The 17,795-nt window shown below is 38.5% G+C and overlaps 1 protein-coding gene and 1 pseudogene across 1 annotated transcript; one reads left to right on the forward strand and one right to left on the reverse strand.

The window, feature by feature from the left end:
* LOC121391775 lies at positions 1-12,632 on the reverse strand (annotated as a pseudogene).
* A 448-nt stretch (positions 12,633-13,080) lies between these two features.
* LOC121391776 (histone-lysine N-methyltransferase SETMAR-like) lies at positions 13,081-13,608 on the forward strand. The gene is made up of 2 exons (XM_041523285.1): positions 13,081-13,197; positions 13,330-13,608. Exons 1-2 carry the CDS (start codon positions 13,081-13,083, stop codon positions 13,606-13,608), a joined length of 396 nt encoding a protein of 131 aa, XP_041379219.1.
* The last annotated feature ends 4,187 nt before the right edge of the window (positions 13,609-17,795 follow it).

A 17,795-nucleotide genomic window follows, 5' to 3' on the forward strand; every position in this document is an offset into this window, starting at 1 on the left:
TCATATATTTTATTCCTTTTATTTATTATTTATTTCATTATGTTAAATTTACACAATTGGATTTGTTTCGCTTCTGCCTTCATTAAACAAATCCATAAATATCAGATATACATGTATATCGCAATACATACTGCAATACGGTTTGTCGTATCGCAATTTATTGACATTTTTTAATACAAACACATATGCTGGCGATTCTGACCCCGGTTGTAAGTAACTTACCAGATGTAGTCATCATCCCCAAGGAGACGTTTTTCGATAATGAGCTGCGTGTCAAAGAGGATGGATGCACAGAACAGAATCAGTCTGCCATACAGTGTGATCTGAAAGAAAGAAAGAAAAAAACCCCATAGAGATAGGTCTTAAAAAGAAATGTGGTTTACCCCACCACACTAGCTAACACACACAACATAATCAGCCTCCCATACAATGTAACTAAAAAAAAACACATATAAAAAAACATAAATATATTTGGTCTACACCACCACACTGGCTAACACACACAAGATAATCAGCCTCCCATACAACGTAACTAAAAAAAAACACATATAAAAAAACAAATATTTAGCGCTTAAATAAATTTGGTCTACTCCACTACACTAGCTAACACACACAAGAGAATTGGTCCCCCATACAGCATGAACTAAAAAACCCATAAATATACGAGGGGTGATTGATAAGTTCGTGGCCTAAGGCAGCAGTACATGAGCTGCACATGTTTCACTGAATTTGTGTGCAGTTCAACTTATTGAATGATTATACAGAATCTGAGAATGTTTGAAGTTACTAACTTGAGTTGTTTTTCTGTTACATATAATTAAACATTGAGCATCGGTGGTTTCTGATAATATGGACAACATCAGCCATCGTGCGATCATCTGCTACCTCGGTCTCAAGGGCTTAACACCCAAGGAGATCCATGAAGGCATGGTGGTCACACTAGGGGAGGATGCTCCTTCATACAGCATGGTGAAGAAGTGGGCTGCTGAATTCAAACGTGGCAGGGAGAGTCTGGAATACGATACCCATCCGGGAAGGCTAGTCACCGTCACCACACAAGAGACCATTGCCAAGATTCATGACATCATCATGGCAGACAGATGAGTAACGGAGCGTTACATTGCCACTGAGTTGGGTATCTCCCAGGAACGCATCCATGCAGTCATCCACAACAAACTTCAAATGCCCAAAATGGCACCTTCTACACAGAAGGGAGCCGTTTGCTCCATGATCGCTGGACTACGTGTGTTAATGTAGGAGGGGACTATGTTGAAAAATTACTATTTGATTTCCTAAAACTGACTCTTTCTATCTTAGGCCACGAACTTATCAATCACCTCTCGTATCTCTTTAATAAATGTGGTCTACACCACCACACTAGCTAGCACACACAACAGAATCAGTTCACCATACAGCATGAACTAAAAAAGACACTCAAAACCCTAAACGTATCTCTTAAATAAATGTGGTCTACCCCAACACACTAGCTAACACTAGCTAACACATACTGCATGTGAACCAAACCCTGCAAAAAACCATAAATACAAGTCTTAAATAAATATGGTCTACCTCATCACACTAGCTAAAACACACACAATGAAGAAGAAAAAAGAAAAACAACAAAGAAGAAGAAAAAACATAGATATATACAAATCTTATATAAATCATCCCCTCAACTTTTGTTTAGAACGTCTTGCTTACAACGAACATGTATATGATTGCTTGTGATATATACTCACATTGTAGATCATCTGTGAGCCGAAAAAAGATGTTCGCAAAGGTGAGAAGCATCATCCACGAGAGAGCAGACAGCAGGACTCCTGAGACAGAGAAACCATACAGAATACTGCCTTATAATAGTGAACATTAAAGGGACATTTCTGAGTTTGCTGCAATTTTTAAGATGTTATCGACTAATAGAGACTTTTTGACTACTGTAATTACATATCAAATATATTTTTCTGCATAAAATATTAGTGGCTGTATATTAAACGTGTTTCTGATCGTTCTAATATTTGTACTTTAAATGTCCCTTTAAACTTACAATACGTATGGTTATTGACGCCCGTACCAACCCTTGCAATTGCCCACAGCAATCTGCAGGACCGTGGAGTTTTTAATTCTTCACAGCACTTTCTTTGCTCTGTACTATCTGTACTATATTCATTTTTTTGTTGTTGTCCTGAGCTGTTTCTTAATTGCAGGGGCTGCAGGATTTACTTTGGGGTGGGGTGCGTAATTTGAAAAAAAAAGGATCTTTGTCAAGTGAACTGGGTGGGGTAACTGACTGAGATCAATAACGCCAAGCACCTGAGATTTTAGGGTGGAGGGGGGTCTGGAGGTATTGTCCCCCAAACATTTTTTAAAACTAGATGGTTATAAAATGCAATTTCCTTTATTGTACAAGCAAAACTGATTGTGACAAAATGCAATGCTGGTAAATTTAACACTTTGTGTAGTCTCTTTGTGTAAAACGGGAACAGATGAACTGGAATGCAACTTTATAATAAATAGTCCTAAACTCAAAACATTTAAACAAATAGAAACGGTTATGACGTTGTTTTGACTTTACCAAAAAAATCTAATCCTTATACATATACATATATATATATTTGCGTTCAAAGTTTTAGGTTACTCACCTCCAATGTAGAGTTATGCTGCTCACCTCATTTGTAGTTATGTTACTCACCTCCCATGTAGTTATGTTACTCATTTCCCAAGTTAAGTTACGTTGCTCGCTTCAAATGTAGCCATGTTACTCACCTTCCATGTTGAGTTACATTGCTCACCTTATATGTAACTTTACTATACTCACCTCCCAAGTAGTTAAGTTGCTCACCTTATATTTAGTCGCATTACTCACCTCTCATGTAGAGTTACGTTGCTCACCTCATATGTAGAGTTACTTTGCTCACCTCATATGTTGAGTTATGTTGCTCACCTCATATGTAGAGTCCTATTACTCAGTTTCCATGTAGTTACATTGCTCACCTCCCATGTAGAGGAAGGTCCTGTCATTGCTCACTGTATATGTAGTTATGATACTCACCCCCCATGTAGAGTTACGTTACTCACCTCCCATGTAGAGGAAGGTCCTGTCATTGCTCACTGTAGATGTAGAGTTATGTTATTCACCTCCCATGTAGAGGAAGGTCCTGTCATTGCTCACTGTAGATGTAGAGTTATGTTATTCACCTCCCATGTAGAGGAAGGTCCTGTCATTGCTCACTGTAGATGTAGAGTTACGTTACTCACCTCCCATGTAGAGGAAGGTCCTGTCATTGCTCACTGTAGATGTAGAGTTATGTTATTCACCTCCCATGTAGAGGAAGGTCCTGTCATTGCTCACTGTAGATGTAGAGTTACGTTACTCACCTCCCATGTAGAGGAAGGTCCTGTCATTGCTCACTGTAGATGTAGAGTTATGTTATTCACCTCCCATGTAGAGGAAGGTCCTGTCATTGCTGCTGTAGATGGATGCGAGGGAGAAGCTGATGAAGATGACCAACGTCCCCATCAACGCTGACGGGATGATGGATGGCTCGATCTGAATCGCCATGTCCAGAAGTGAGCCCATTGAAAGTCCTGAAATATAACACACACACAGAACTATAACCACATGATGGACAGCTCGATCTGAATCACCATGTCGAGAAGTGGACCCATAGACAGTCCTGAAATATAACACATACACACAGAACTATAACCACATGATGGATGGCTCGATCTGAATCGCCATGTCGAGAAGTGGACTCATAGACAGTCCTGAAATATAACACACACAGAGAACTATAACCACATGATGGACAGTTCGATCTGAATCGCCATGTTGAGAAGTGGGCCCATAGACAGTCCTGAAATATAACATACACACAGAACTATAACCACATGATGGATGGCTCGATCTGAATCGCCATGTCAAGAAGTGGGCCCATAGACAGTCCTGAAATATAACACATACACACAGAACTATACCCACATGATGGATGGCTCAATCTGAATCGCCATGTCGAGAAGTGGGCCCATAGACAGTCCTGAAATATAACACACACACAGAACTATAACCACATGATGGACAGTTCGATCTGAATCGCCATGTTGAGAAGTGGGCCTATAGACAGTCCTGAAATATAACATACACACAGAACTATAACCACATGATGGACAGTTCGATCTGAATCGCCATGTCAAGAAGTGGGCCCATAGACAGTCCTGAAATATAACATACACACAGAACTATAACCACATGATGGATGGCTCGATCTGAATCGCCATGTCAAGAAGTGGGCCCATAGACAGTCCTGAAATATAACACATACACACAGAACTATACCCACATGATGGATGGCTCAATCTGAATCGCCATGTCGAGAAGTGGGCCCATAGAGAGTCCTGAAATATAACACACACACAGAACTATAACCACATGATGGACAGTTCGATCTGAATCGCCATGTCGAGAAGTGGGCCCATAGACAGTCCTGAAATATAACACAGACAAAACTATAACCACATGATGGACAGTTCGATCTGAATCGCCATGTTGAGAAGTGGGCCCATAGACAGTCCTGAAATATAACACACACACACCCTATAACCACATGATGGACGGCTTGATCTGAATCGCGATGTCAAGAAGTGGGCTTATAGACAGTCCTGAAATATAACACACACACTATAACCACATGATGGACGGCTTGATCTGAATCGCGATGTCAAGAAGTGGGCCCATAGACAGTCCTAAAATATAACACACACACAGAACTATAACCACATGATGGATGGCTCGATCTGAATCACCATGTCGAGAAGTGGGCTCATAGACAGTCCTAAAATATAACACAAACACAGAACTATAACCACATGATGGACAGTTCGATCTGAATCGCCATGTTGAGAAGTGGGCCCATAGACAGTCCTGAAATATAACACACAGACAGAACTATAACCACATGATGGACGGCTTGATCTGAATCGCCATGTTGAGAAGTGGGCCCATAGACAGTCCTGAAATATAACACACAGAACTATAACCACATGATGGACAGTTCGATCTGAATCACCATGTGGAGAAGTGGACCCATAGAGAGTCCTGAAATATAACACACACACTATAACCACATGATGGACGGCTTGATCTGAATCGCGATGTCAAGAAGTGGGCCCATAGACAGTCCTAAAATATAACACACACACAGAACTATAACCACATGATGGATGGCTCGATCTGAATCGCCATGTCGAGAAGTGGGCTCATAGACAGTCCTGAAATATAACACAAACACAGAACTATAACCACATGATGGACAGTTCGATCTGAATCACCATGTTGAGAAGTGGGCCCATAGACAGTCCTGAAATATAACACACAGACAGAACTATAACCACATGATGGACAGTTCGATCTGAATCGCCATGTTGAGAAGTGGGCCCATAGACAGTCCTGAAATATAACACACAGACAGAACTATAACCACATGATGGACGGCTTGATCTGAATCGCCATGTTGAGAAGTGGGCCCATAGACAGTCCTGAAATATAACACACAGAACTATAACCACATGATGGACAGTTCGATCTGAATCACCATGTGGAGAAGTGGACCCATAGACAGTCCTGAAATATAACACACACACATAACTATAACCACATGATGGACGGCTTGATCTGAATCGCCATGTTGAGAAGTAGGCCCATAGACAGTCCTGAAATATAACACACACACACCCTATAACCACATGATGGACGGCTTGATCTGAATCGCGATGTCAAGAAGTGGGCTTATAGACAGTCCTGAAATATAACACACACACTATAACCACATGATGGACGGCTTGATCTGAATCGCGATATCAAGAAGTGGGCCCATAGACAGTCCTAAAATATAACACACACACAGAACTATAACCACATGATGGATGGCTCGATCTGAATCGCCATGTCGAGAAGTGGGCTCATAGACAGTCCTGAAATATAACACAAACAAAACTATAACCACATGATGGACAGTTCGATCTGAATCGCCATGTTGAGAAGTGGGCCCATAGACAGTCCTGAAATATAACACACAGACAGAACTATAACCACATGATGGACAGTTCGATCTGAATCACCATGTTGAGAAGTGGGCCCATAGACAGTCCTGAAATATAACACACAGACAGAACTATAACCACATGATGGACGGCTTGATCTGAATCGCCATGTTGAGAAGTGGGCCCATAGACAGTCCTGAAATATAACACACAGAACTATAACCACATGATGGACAGTTCGATCTGAATCACCATGTGCAGAAGTGGACCCATAGACAGTCCTGAAATATAACACACACACTATAACCACATGATGGACGGCTTGATCTGAATCGCGATGTCAAGAAGTGGGCCCATAGACAGTCCTAAAATATAACACACACACAGAACTATAACCACATGATGGATGGCTCGATCTGAATCGCCATGTCGAGAAGTGGGCTCATAGACAGTCCTGAAATATAACACAAACACAGAACTATAAGCACATGATGGACAGTTCGATCTGAATCGCCATGTTGAGAAGTGGGCCCATAGACAGTCCTGAAATATAACACACAGACAGAACTATAACCACATGATGGACAGTTCGATCTGAATCGCCATGTTGAGAAGTGGGCCCATAGACAGTCCTGAAATATAACACACAGACAGAACTATAACCACATGATGGACGGCTTGATCTGAATCGCCATGTTGAGAAGTGGGCCCATAGACAGTCCTGAAATATAACACACAGAACTATAACCACATGATGGACAGTTCGATCTGAATCACCATGTGGAGAAGTAGACCCATAGACAGTCCTGAAATATAACACACACACATAACTATAACCACATGATGGACGGCTTGATCTGAATCGCCATGTTGAGAAGTAGGCCCATAGACAGTCCTGAAATATAACACACACACAGAACTATAACCACATGATGGATGGTTCAATGAGTTTGAAACAAAAGAGGAAAATGTGTCCAATATAAAATGTATCAATGCCAACCCTGAGGGTGTTTGCCTATTTAGGGGGGTCTGGGGGCATGCCCACCCTCCCTGAACTGTTGTTAAATATTAAGACTTCATTTCCTGTAGTCTGAAGTGGTTTCACACTACATTTGTTTAGTTTAATTCTTCAAAATCAAATTTAATTTTACATGGATGATTATTATAATTTAAATTGTTTGATCCTGGATTTGTAACTTATAAAACATTTACCATTTATGATAATCATCAAACTCTGCAAATGATATTTTTTGTTCAAAACTATGTGGTTTTCAAGTGCCACGAATTCTCGATTGCCATAGTTGACCTTCTTGCAACACAGTTTACAACATCCAAAACCAGGCTTTTTAATCTTTTCGAAAACCAGACCTAGCGATGATTTTTCGGCATGAGTTTGACCCGCACCCTCCTTTCAATGGTTAGGGTAGTTTTAGGGATAGGGCTAGAGTTAGTCTTTAGAGCCTTTGATATAGAGGTGTACGGGTCGAACTCTTTCCGATTTTCGTTCAATAAAAAGTTTGCTTAGAATTTGCCATTTCATGCTTTAACAAAATATCGCGTAAACAAGTAATGGTGGGGAAATTGTAAAAGCAATTCGTTTCCGTTTCCAGTCTGTTTTCGATTCGTTCAAAAACCGGTTTCAGTTTTGTTCAGATTTTATAAATTCGAGGGGAAAAATGTTTTGGCAACAAATAAAAGCGAAAACTTGTTTTTTTTTTGCGTGGAAATAAGTTTAAAAAGAGGCAGATTCCCACGTTTCATTGGACATTTCACATGCCTAAACAGCAGGCCATACTTCACTTCCTAGTTTGAGCCCTGCCGTGCTGACTGTACGTACCGGACAGGAAGGTGAATCTGGAGAAGATGGCCAGTCATTTGAGCTGTGTCTCCTTGCTGTGTTTGGTCAACATCAACCACATCATCAGGCCAACCGAGCCATCAGCATGCCAGCCTGCAATCAAAACATTTTAAAAAAATTTATATAATAATTGATATTTATTACACACCAGTGTAAGATACTGCTAATGTCATAACAATCACTCAATATCTAACTAGTGTAATACTGGTGTGACGTAGATCAACATGTAGTAGGTATTGACATCTACTGACTTCTGCGTTGTGGCTTCTTTGCAGTTGGTTTGTAATAAAACAAATTACTAAACTAGCTTGCCTGTCATACCATTTTTATGAAACTTGTGGACATTGTTAGTATCAAACCTGTTCACTCATTTCATAAAAAAATGGTATGACAGGCAAGCTTGTTTAGTATTCTGTATGTAATAAATTATATGTGTTTACACACAGACATTATGTACAGGCATTGATCATAGAGGGTGGTGCATATACAGACATTTCCTTTCGGTTTTCACGATTATGCTGATGCTGATGCACAGCTTCTGTTCTCTGACTTCAGTGGACTTGGTTTAAGTTTGGACTTTTCCTTCTCCTAGGAGAGTTTCCTTACTAGGATTCTGAGCGTCTCCAGCCCAGTTTTGATTTTGGAGTTTGCTTCTCCTAGACAGTTGTCTTTCTTGACTTACGTCCTCTGTCTGTCCAGTCCATATTAGCCTAGTCTCTACCATTTGACCAGTCCAGCTTGGGTGACCCTACCAGGAGCTGATGCTCCAGCTGGCATACATGTAGCTCTCTGAGTCATTGAGACATGCAAGCTACCTCACCATGTCAAGGAATGGACCATGAGATAGTACAGGCATTGAATTTGGGGGAACGTTTTTCAGGACTCCACCAGTATCATAAACATGATTTAATATAGATATTTCGGGATTCCGTCTCATGATCCTACGCTTCCGACCCAGAATCTGGGATTAGCGGAAGCACTGAATCATGCTAAATTTTCAGCCTGATGTATGAGGAAATCTAAATCACGAAGTGTCAGTTTAAGCTTATTTCATCAAGTGGGAGCAAAGGTAACTCATCTAGTGCGAACAGGTGTACAGAACTTTACTCCATCAAGGGCAATTCCATGACGAAGCAGACAAAGACTCAAAATTTAAATATCAATTATTTTAATGAATAAAAGTGTTTTGTGATCAACAATATGCTGAAGTTCATGGATAAAAAAACAACAAATTGTCATTGAAGTTGTTGCCAAAAAAATATTGCATGTTGAATAGGCACCTATTATTTTGACAAATAAATACAATAAAAGCATATTTTTAAAGCCATAATACATAAATTATGCTTTATACAATCAAATACAGGTTGCATATATTATTTAATAGCATATCTAATCACATGTTACACCCACTGCACTTACATAATATGATATGTTATGTTTGTAATTCTTGGTCAAACAGACCACCTAGCACAATGTAACACGAGTAACCAAAATAGCTACTTTTTCCTCTCCATCATTTATTTCTTGTTTCTAACAAAACGACACTTGATACTTTCCTACACTAATACATACTACAGGTAGTGAAACCACAAATTTTTAACAACAGTGACATGAAACATGACACAGATACAGTGTACATCAAAAATTGTAACGCGAGTAACTGAAAAATATGTAACGCCAGTTACCAACATTTTATTTTAATAGAACAATACCATTGTATGAATAATTATGCCAACATACTTCTCACTAACACCAAGTTAGTTTTTGCTGCCACTTATTTTTTTATTACATTTTATTAGTTAAATAATCAATGGATATTATAAAAAAAGAAAAAGGAAATATGATGATTAGTTTTCATACTGTGAATGTGTAAACATTGGTTACTTGCGTTACAAAAAAGGACAATGCAAAAAATTAACACATTAAAATCCAAAGTTTCCTCATACTGTAACAGTTATGATAAAAGTGGATATATTGGTGTAACACGAGTAACTGTGGAATTGCCCTCAAGAGTAAATGATTTAAATGTAAATGTTGGCTTCTTTATTGGATGTCAAACATTTAGTGATTTTGATGCACAGTCTTAGAGAAAAACCTCTCTATATTTCTCTATTAGTAGCAAGAGATCTTTTATAAGCACCATCCCACAGACAGAATAGTACATACAACAGCCAGTGATATACCAGTCATGGTGGTATCACCTGAACGAAAATAGGACAATGAGCCCACTGAAAAATTAGACGGACTGCCCATCAAAATGCCACCACTGGGCTCCATCCTGCCCTCATACTGTAACATCCTGTATGAGTAACCAGTGGGCTATATTCCTGCCCTAACAGTGTATTTAATCCTGTGTGAATGCGCCCTCAAGGGTAAATCCTGCCCCCCCCCCCCCCAATGTAATTCTGTGTGAGTACTTTACCACTGGCTCCATCCTGCCCCCCCCCCCCCCCCAGTGATTTTGTGTGACAGCTTTACCAGAGCTAATCCTCTCTATATTTCTCTATTGAGTACTTTACTGGGCTCCAAGGGATTTCATCCTGTTATACCAGCACCATCCTGCCCCCCCCCCCCCCCCAGACAGAATAGTACCATACAACAGCCAGTGATTTATACCAGTCATGGTGGGCATCATCCTGAACGAGAATGTATATCACAATGAGACCACTGATGCCCCCCAGTGTATTTCATCCAATCTTAGACTGGGATCCTGCCCCCCATCAATGTGAGTGCTTTACCACTGGGCTCCATCCTGCCCTCCAGTGTATTTCATCCTGTGTGAGTAGTTTACCACTGGGCTACATCCTGCCCTCCAATGTATTTCATCCTGTCTGAGTAAATTTAATGCATTACATTATGAATAAATGTGTTTTTAAGTGTGACTAAATCTACTGTGAGTAAATATATAAATTCACTCAAGAGCAACACATCAAGCGTGAATAATGAAAGTGAGCCAATCTGAGTAAGTGTGAGCGAACCTGCATGATCCCGGTAAAGAGATGGACATAGGCTCCAACACAGGCCGTGAGCATCCCGATCGACAGAATACTGTAGACATTCTTCAGGTGCTGTTTCACTGGACCAGACCTACAATAAACTAAACACATTCATCACCGTTAACTAATAAATACACAGGGTTTAAGCTGTCGCTTGCCACCAGCCTCGGTGGCGCAGTGGTTAAGCCATCATACTACAGGCTGGTACAGTGTAGGTACAGGGTTCACAGCCCGGTACCGGCTCAAACATAGAGCCAGTTCTTAATTTTAAGGGCTCAGTGGGTAGGTGTTAGGCCATTACACCCTCTTCTCTTTCACGAACAACTAACAACTAACCGACTGTCCTGGACAGACAGCCCAGATAGCTGAGGTGTGTGCCCAGGACAGCTTGCTTGAACCTGGATATAAGGATATTGGATATAAGCACGGAAATTGTTGAAATGAAAAACTGTCGCTCGCCAAATCGCCAAATGCGAATTAAAGTTGAATTTGACGAATATATTTCATTACTAATTCACCAAAAAACTCACAGATTAAAAACAAATCATCTGTCATTTACTTACCGTCGCTTTTGCTGTTTGGCTAAATCATAGTAAATGGAACTTGAATTTGCAGACAGATTTTCTTTGAAAATTTGCCAAATTCAGGACTACATGTCGCTCAGCCATTCGCCAAATTTTATTTTAATTGCTGAAAAACATGTAATGATTGATATTTTGTTGGAGTGGAAATAACTATAGGTTAAATTGCATTTTTGAGATAATTTGGCAAAGATTTCTCATCACCCAGAGCCAGCCCTGGAATTGCTAATATTTTATGGGCTGCAGCCTACAATGTATACCCTGAACAGATGTGTTTTTTAAAACAGATCAGTTCATAAAGGCTTAGATATGTAGAGATCTTCCTTTAAAATATTGAAGAAAAACCTTTTAAGTGGCTACTTTAGATAAAATTTTGGTAGCAAAAAGTAATGTGCCACTTTGTATAAAAATTAGCAATTGGCTAATATGGCATGTTGCCATTTTGTATAAAAATTAGCAATTGGCTCATTTGGCAATGGGTAGGGAGTTAAAAATTAGTTTTTTTTTAGTGACTCTACTAAAGCACATTAATTAATTAAAGCTGCAGTCCCTGGAATATTTTTATTATTTAAGCATTTAGAATGGATGATCCAGTTCTGTTTGGTACATATAAGGTCCACCACATCACTATAGTTTGGCAATGCTCGCTTATCTACATTATCTAGGTCAACTACAAACGCAATGGCCAGCTTTGTTTTTCTTAATTTAGCGGGATGCCAGTAGAACTGGAACTTTACGTGATTTGCGCAGGCGCTGAGCTTCTGCACTGTAAGTTTTCACACTTAGATGTGCTTGTCAGTTAGACCAATTCTGCTTATTTCTTCTATCAATGTAGACCTGTATCACAGGTCTATTTTTCCTTTTTCATTATATTAAAAAAAAGACAGTATATACAACTACTGTACTAATGAATGCTAGAATCAATTATCTTATTTATTTACTTTTTTGTATTGGTCCTGTTACTTTTGTTGATTGCCCATCGTCCGAGGAGTAGAAATACATGTAGGTTTGCTTCCAATATTCAAACTAAGCACATCATGACTGTGCATAATAAACCCTTGAGAGTTTATATTAAAGGTACCATTCTGAGTTTGTACGAGGTGCGATCCAAATGTTCAGAGACTGTTCCTGTTGCAAACAAACGGAGCGCAACATGGCCATGCACATGCAGCAGGAGCGAGCAGTGACTTTCGTTATTCAGTATGCCACGTCACGTCGCGCGTTCAACATCGGGATCTGTGTTACACGCAGCAGGAGCGAGCAGTGATTTTCGTTATTCAGTATGCCACGTCACGTCGCGCGTTCAACATCGGGATCTGTGTTACATGCAGCAGGAGCGAGCAGTGACTTTCGTTATTCAGTATGCCACGTGACGTCGCGCGTTCAACATCGGGATCTGTGTTACATGCAGCAGGAGCGAGCAGTGACTTTCGTTATTCAGTATGCCACGTCAAGTCGCGCGTTCAACATCGGGATCTGTGTTACATGCAGCAGGAGCGAGCAGTGATTTTCATTATTCAGTATGCCATGTACGTCACGCGTTCAACATCGGGATCTGTGTTACATGCATTTTTGTGACCACGTGTACCTGCTTATTTGCAATTTGACTATGGACCTGAAACTTGAGCAGAGAGCAAACATCAAATTCTGTGTCAAACTCGGGAAATCAGCAACAGAGAGCCTTGAAATGCTTAAGCAAGCCTATCGCAATGAAGCAATGAGCCGGGTGAGGTGTTTTGAGTGGCATTCTCGCTTTAAGAGGGGTAGAACGTCACTGGAAGATGACGAGAGGTCAGGGCGACCCTCCACGAGCACAACCCCCGAAAATATCGAAGAAATTGAACGAATTGTGCATTAGGATCGTTGGATCACCATCAAGGAATTTGCTGACATCGTCAACGTGTCATTTGGAACAGTTCACGCAATCCTCACATCCGATGGCAATTGGGTGCTCCATCATGACAACGCGCCCCCTCACAGAGCATTGAAAATACGCGAGTTTTTCACTAGGACCAACATGATCGTCTCTTCTCATCCCCACTACTCGCCGGATTTGGCTCCCTGCAACTTCTTTCTCTTCCCCAAGATGAAGTCCAATCTGAAGGGTTACCGTTTTGAAACAGTGGAGGCAATTTAGCGCGAATCGCAGATGGTTCTTGACTTGCTTAAAGGATGTGACTTCCAGGAGGCATTCCAAGTGTGTCAGAAGCGCTGGGAGCTTTGTATCGCTGCACAAGGTGGCTACTTCAAAGGGGGCGGCGGCCAAAATTAGTTTTTGGTTATTGCTGTTTTAGAGGCGTAGTATTGGAACTTTTTGATCACACCTCGTAAACTCACTGATTGGGTTAAAAAATAATAAATGTTGGGTTTTTTTAAATAATAAAAAAAGTTATAATAAAAAAAACAATTACTGTTATTAAAATACATTTGTATACAAATTTTATATATATACATTACAATTATATTATAATTAAGTAATTGCCATTATATTGTGTGTATATAGGAGAGGGTCTAGTAAGTTGGCAAACTTGTGCCCAATTCTTTTGTTGTTTATGCTTTAAACATTATATATCGAGATTGAAAAGTAAATGCTTACCACATTATCACCAACATAACTGGTTTTCTGAAAAAACCCAAATCCATTGGTAACATTCAACCTGCAGGTGTCGGCCATATTTCTGACATCATCTTCACAATTAGCAGCCAACAGATCCTGGAGTTTACTGCAGGGAAACCTGGTGTTCTTACTGCTAAATCCAGAAGACATCGTCCTTATAGCACATCTGGAAAACATATTATTCAGAATATATAATAAACATATAGGACATTGTCCTTATAGCAGATCTGAAAAATATATTATTCAGAATATGTAATAAACATATAGAACAGTGTCCTTATAGCAGATCTGAAAAATATATTATTCAGAATAGAGGATAAATGCATTATACATAGGACACTGTCCTTATAGGTTGGACTATACCAATTAAAATCCCATAGGTGACCATGTTAACGTTTGTGTTTAAAAACACTATATGCAATATATCAACCAAACTATGACCTATAAATATCAGTACTGCAACCCCTACCTTAAAGTATTAACTGCAGAAAATGGTACCTTTCATGGCTCATTTTCGGTATAACCAGATGTTTCTACAGCACCCCTAGTTTCGCACAAAATGTTAGTACTTTTGTTTTTACAGGTACCCCATACATGTTCCAAGCACAAGGCTACTTGACACTGTGGTACTACATCAAATAAAATTGCATACATTTTTAGCCCAGATGAAACTAATTTTTTTTACAACCAACACACTCACATTTATAACCAATCACAGGACTTGTGGGGTTAACTTCTCTATCAAAAGTTTGGTGCACCTCGAACTTCGACCCAGCCGGGAATTAATTGGTTTAGTGCTACCTATACATTTTTCAAAAGGTGGCTAATCATGTATTTTGATGACAACCAGGATCTGGTGTCTTCTGACTTAAACTGACAACCTCACTGAAACTGTTCTTTCTACAGTGCAACCTAATTTAATGTACACCTCACAAAGCACATGTATTTTGTACAGTTTTGTACAAATGCAATATGTCATATTTGAAAAAAATAAAAATAATAATAATACTCCTGAAGATATTTACTGTCAGATGTGTGTGTGTGTGTGCTCAGCTATATATGTAGAGACAACATGGATATTCAGAGTACCTCAACTCCTTAAACCTATTCCATTGAAACACATGTACTTGACTGACCCCTAGATTATGAAGACCTCAATAGGCACATCAAAGAAATATCAGTATTAAACAAATACAATGTCTGAGGAAGGAAACACAAACATGACTGCATCTGTATGAAGTAATGACTTAATGTCCTGCACATCACTGTTGGAGGGAAATCCTGTATGCTGAGTGTGGGCATCTTCAAGTTACCATGTGCGGGAATTTCGAATCCATCAGCTATGCAGATTTTCAAAATGGACCATCAAAACCATTGGCAGCCATCAATATTCCTGACTATATGTTATGTATACCCTACTATAGTTGGAGGTTTTAAATATTTGTGATATCTGGAACTATCATGCAGCTTTCACATTTTTTTTTTTATTCATTACTAAAAAAAACCCTGTTTTTAAATGACATAATTACCCGAACATCTATTTTATTGCATTATTTTCTAATCCAGATCAATACAATATGTATATTGGATGTATTCCTACGATCTGTAATCCAGCATATTATTTAGCTATTAACACTGGATAATACAACATTAACAACAAAATAAATTATCAACTTACACCAAGGTAGATAATCAAATCTGGAAAAATTGGTTCTAAATCTAGTGTACACTTAAAATACACTTAATGGGAGCAAACTAAGTGATTATTTTAAAAAAAGATTTGATCTGGAGACCTAAAAATATGTTTAACAAGCTTATTGTTATGTATAAATGAGAACAGAAGGCACAAATAGTGACCAAAATTTTAATTATGGCTTTGGTAAAGTTTTTCTTCAAATTAAAATGTTTTTTTTCCTGAAACTACAAATTTGTCTAAAATATGACTTAGCACCCTATAAATATGCCAAAAGGATAATAAAAATCAAGGTCTTTAAAAAGTTAAGCTTTCAGAAGTACATACATGAAACGTTAACTATGTTTATGGAAATTAAAGACATTAACCCAATATTGGCACATGTTATTTTTAATATAAATATAAATTGCTATTAAAATCTAAGTTCATGGCTCATTTTCGGTATAACCAGATGTTTCTGCAGCACCCCTAGTTTCGCACAAAATTGGAGTACTTTTTTTTACAGGTACCCCATACATGTTCCAAGCACAAGTCTACTTGACATGGTGGTACTACATCAAATAAAATTGCATACATTTTTAGCCCAGATGAAACTAATTTTTTATACAACCAGCACACTCACATTTATAACCAATCACAGGACTTGTGGTGTTAACTTCTCTATCAAAAGTTTGGTGCACCTCGAACTTCGACCCAGCCGGAAATTAACAGGTTTAGTGCTACCTATAACAGATCTGAAAAAATATATTATTCAGAATATGTGATTAACACATAGGACATTGTCCTTATAGCAGATATAATAAATATATTATTCAGAATATGTGATTAACACATAGGACATTGTCCTTATAGCAGATATAATAAATTTATTATTCAGAATATGTGATTAACACATAGGACATTGTCCTTATAGCAGATATAATAAATATATTATTCAGAATATGTGATTAACACATAGGACATTGTCCTTATAGCAGATCTGAAAAATATATTATTCAGAATATGTGATTAACACATAGGACATTGTCCTTATAGCAGATCTGAAAAATATATTATTCAGAATATGTGATTAACACATAGGACATTGTCCTTATAGCAGATATAATAAATATATTATTCAGAATATGTGATTAACACATAGGACATTGTCCTTATAGCAGATATGATAAATATATTATTCAGAATATGTGATTAACACGTAGGACATTGTCCTTATAGCAGATATGATAAATATATTATTCAGAATATGTGATTAACACATAGGACATTGTCCTTATAGCAGATCTGATAAATATATTATTCAGAATATGTGATTAACACATAGGACATTGTCCTTATAGCGTATCTGGAAAATATATTATTCAGAATATGTGATTAACACATAGGACATTGTCCTTATAGCAGATCTGATAAATATATTATTCAGAATATGTGATTAACACATAGGACATTGTCCTTATAGCAGATCTGGAAAATATATTATTCAGAATATATAATAAACCCATAGGACATTGTCCTTATAGCAGATATAATAAATATATTATTCAGAATATATGCAAAAGCCATAGGACATTGTCTGTAAACCAAATCTGAAAATGTACAGAGTGTAAATGTGTAAAACAAGCCTAATACTAAAGGCACAACATTATTCTTAGAGCACGATCCACTGCTAACCCTATAGAACATTGCCCTTCGAACAAATTGGATAAAGTTAAAAAGTTTGGTTTGTTTAATGACATCACTAGAGCACATTGATTTATTAATCATTGACTACTGGATAGCAAACATTTAGGTGTTTTTTTTGGCTCATAGTCTATGAGGAAACAACGCTCTACCAACTGAGCAAAATCCCAGCCCCCAATCTGGATAAATGTTTCATGTTAAATATAAATGATCCACTACTACATTGTAAATCTATAAGCCTGTGAGACAGGGGATGGGGCTGGGTCAACTGCTCCCCACTAGCAAATCTTTGCATTCAGGCAAAAACAATAGGTATGTTTGGGGGAAAATG

Source organism: Gigantopelta aegis, unplaced genomic scaffold (genome assembly GCF_016097555.1).
Source record: "Gigantopelta aegis isolate Gae_Host unplaced genomic scaffold, Gae_host_genome ctg2949_pilon_pilon:::fragment_5, whole genome shotgun sequence".
NCBI lineage: Eukaryota > Metazoa > Mollusca > Gastropoda > Neomphalida > Peltospiridae > Gigantopelta > Gigantopelta aegis.

Coding starts and splice junctions, on each gene's coding strand:
- LOC121391776 (XM_041523285.1), top strand. CDS start 13,081: ATGGACCTGAAACTTGAGCAGAGAGCAAACATCAAATTCTGTGTCAAA. Junction 13,198..13,329: donor GCAATGAAGCAATGAGCCGG/GTGAGGTGTTTT, acceptor ATTGTGCATTAG/GATCGTTGGATCACCATCAA.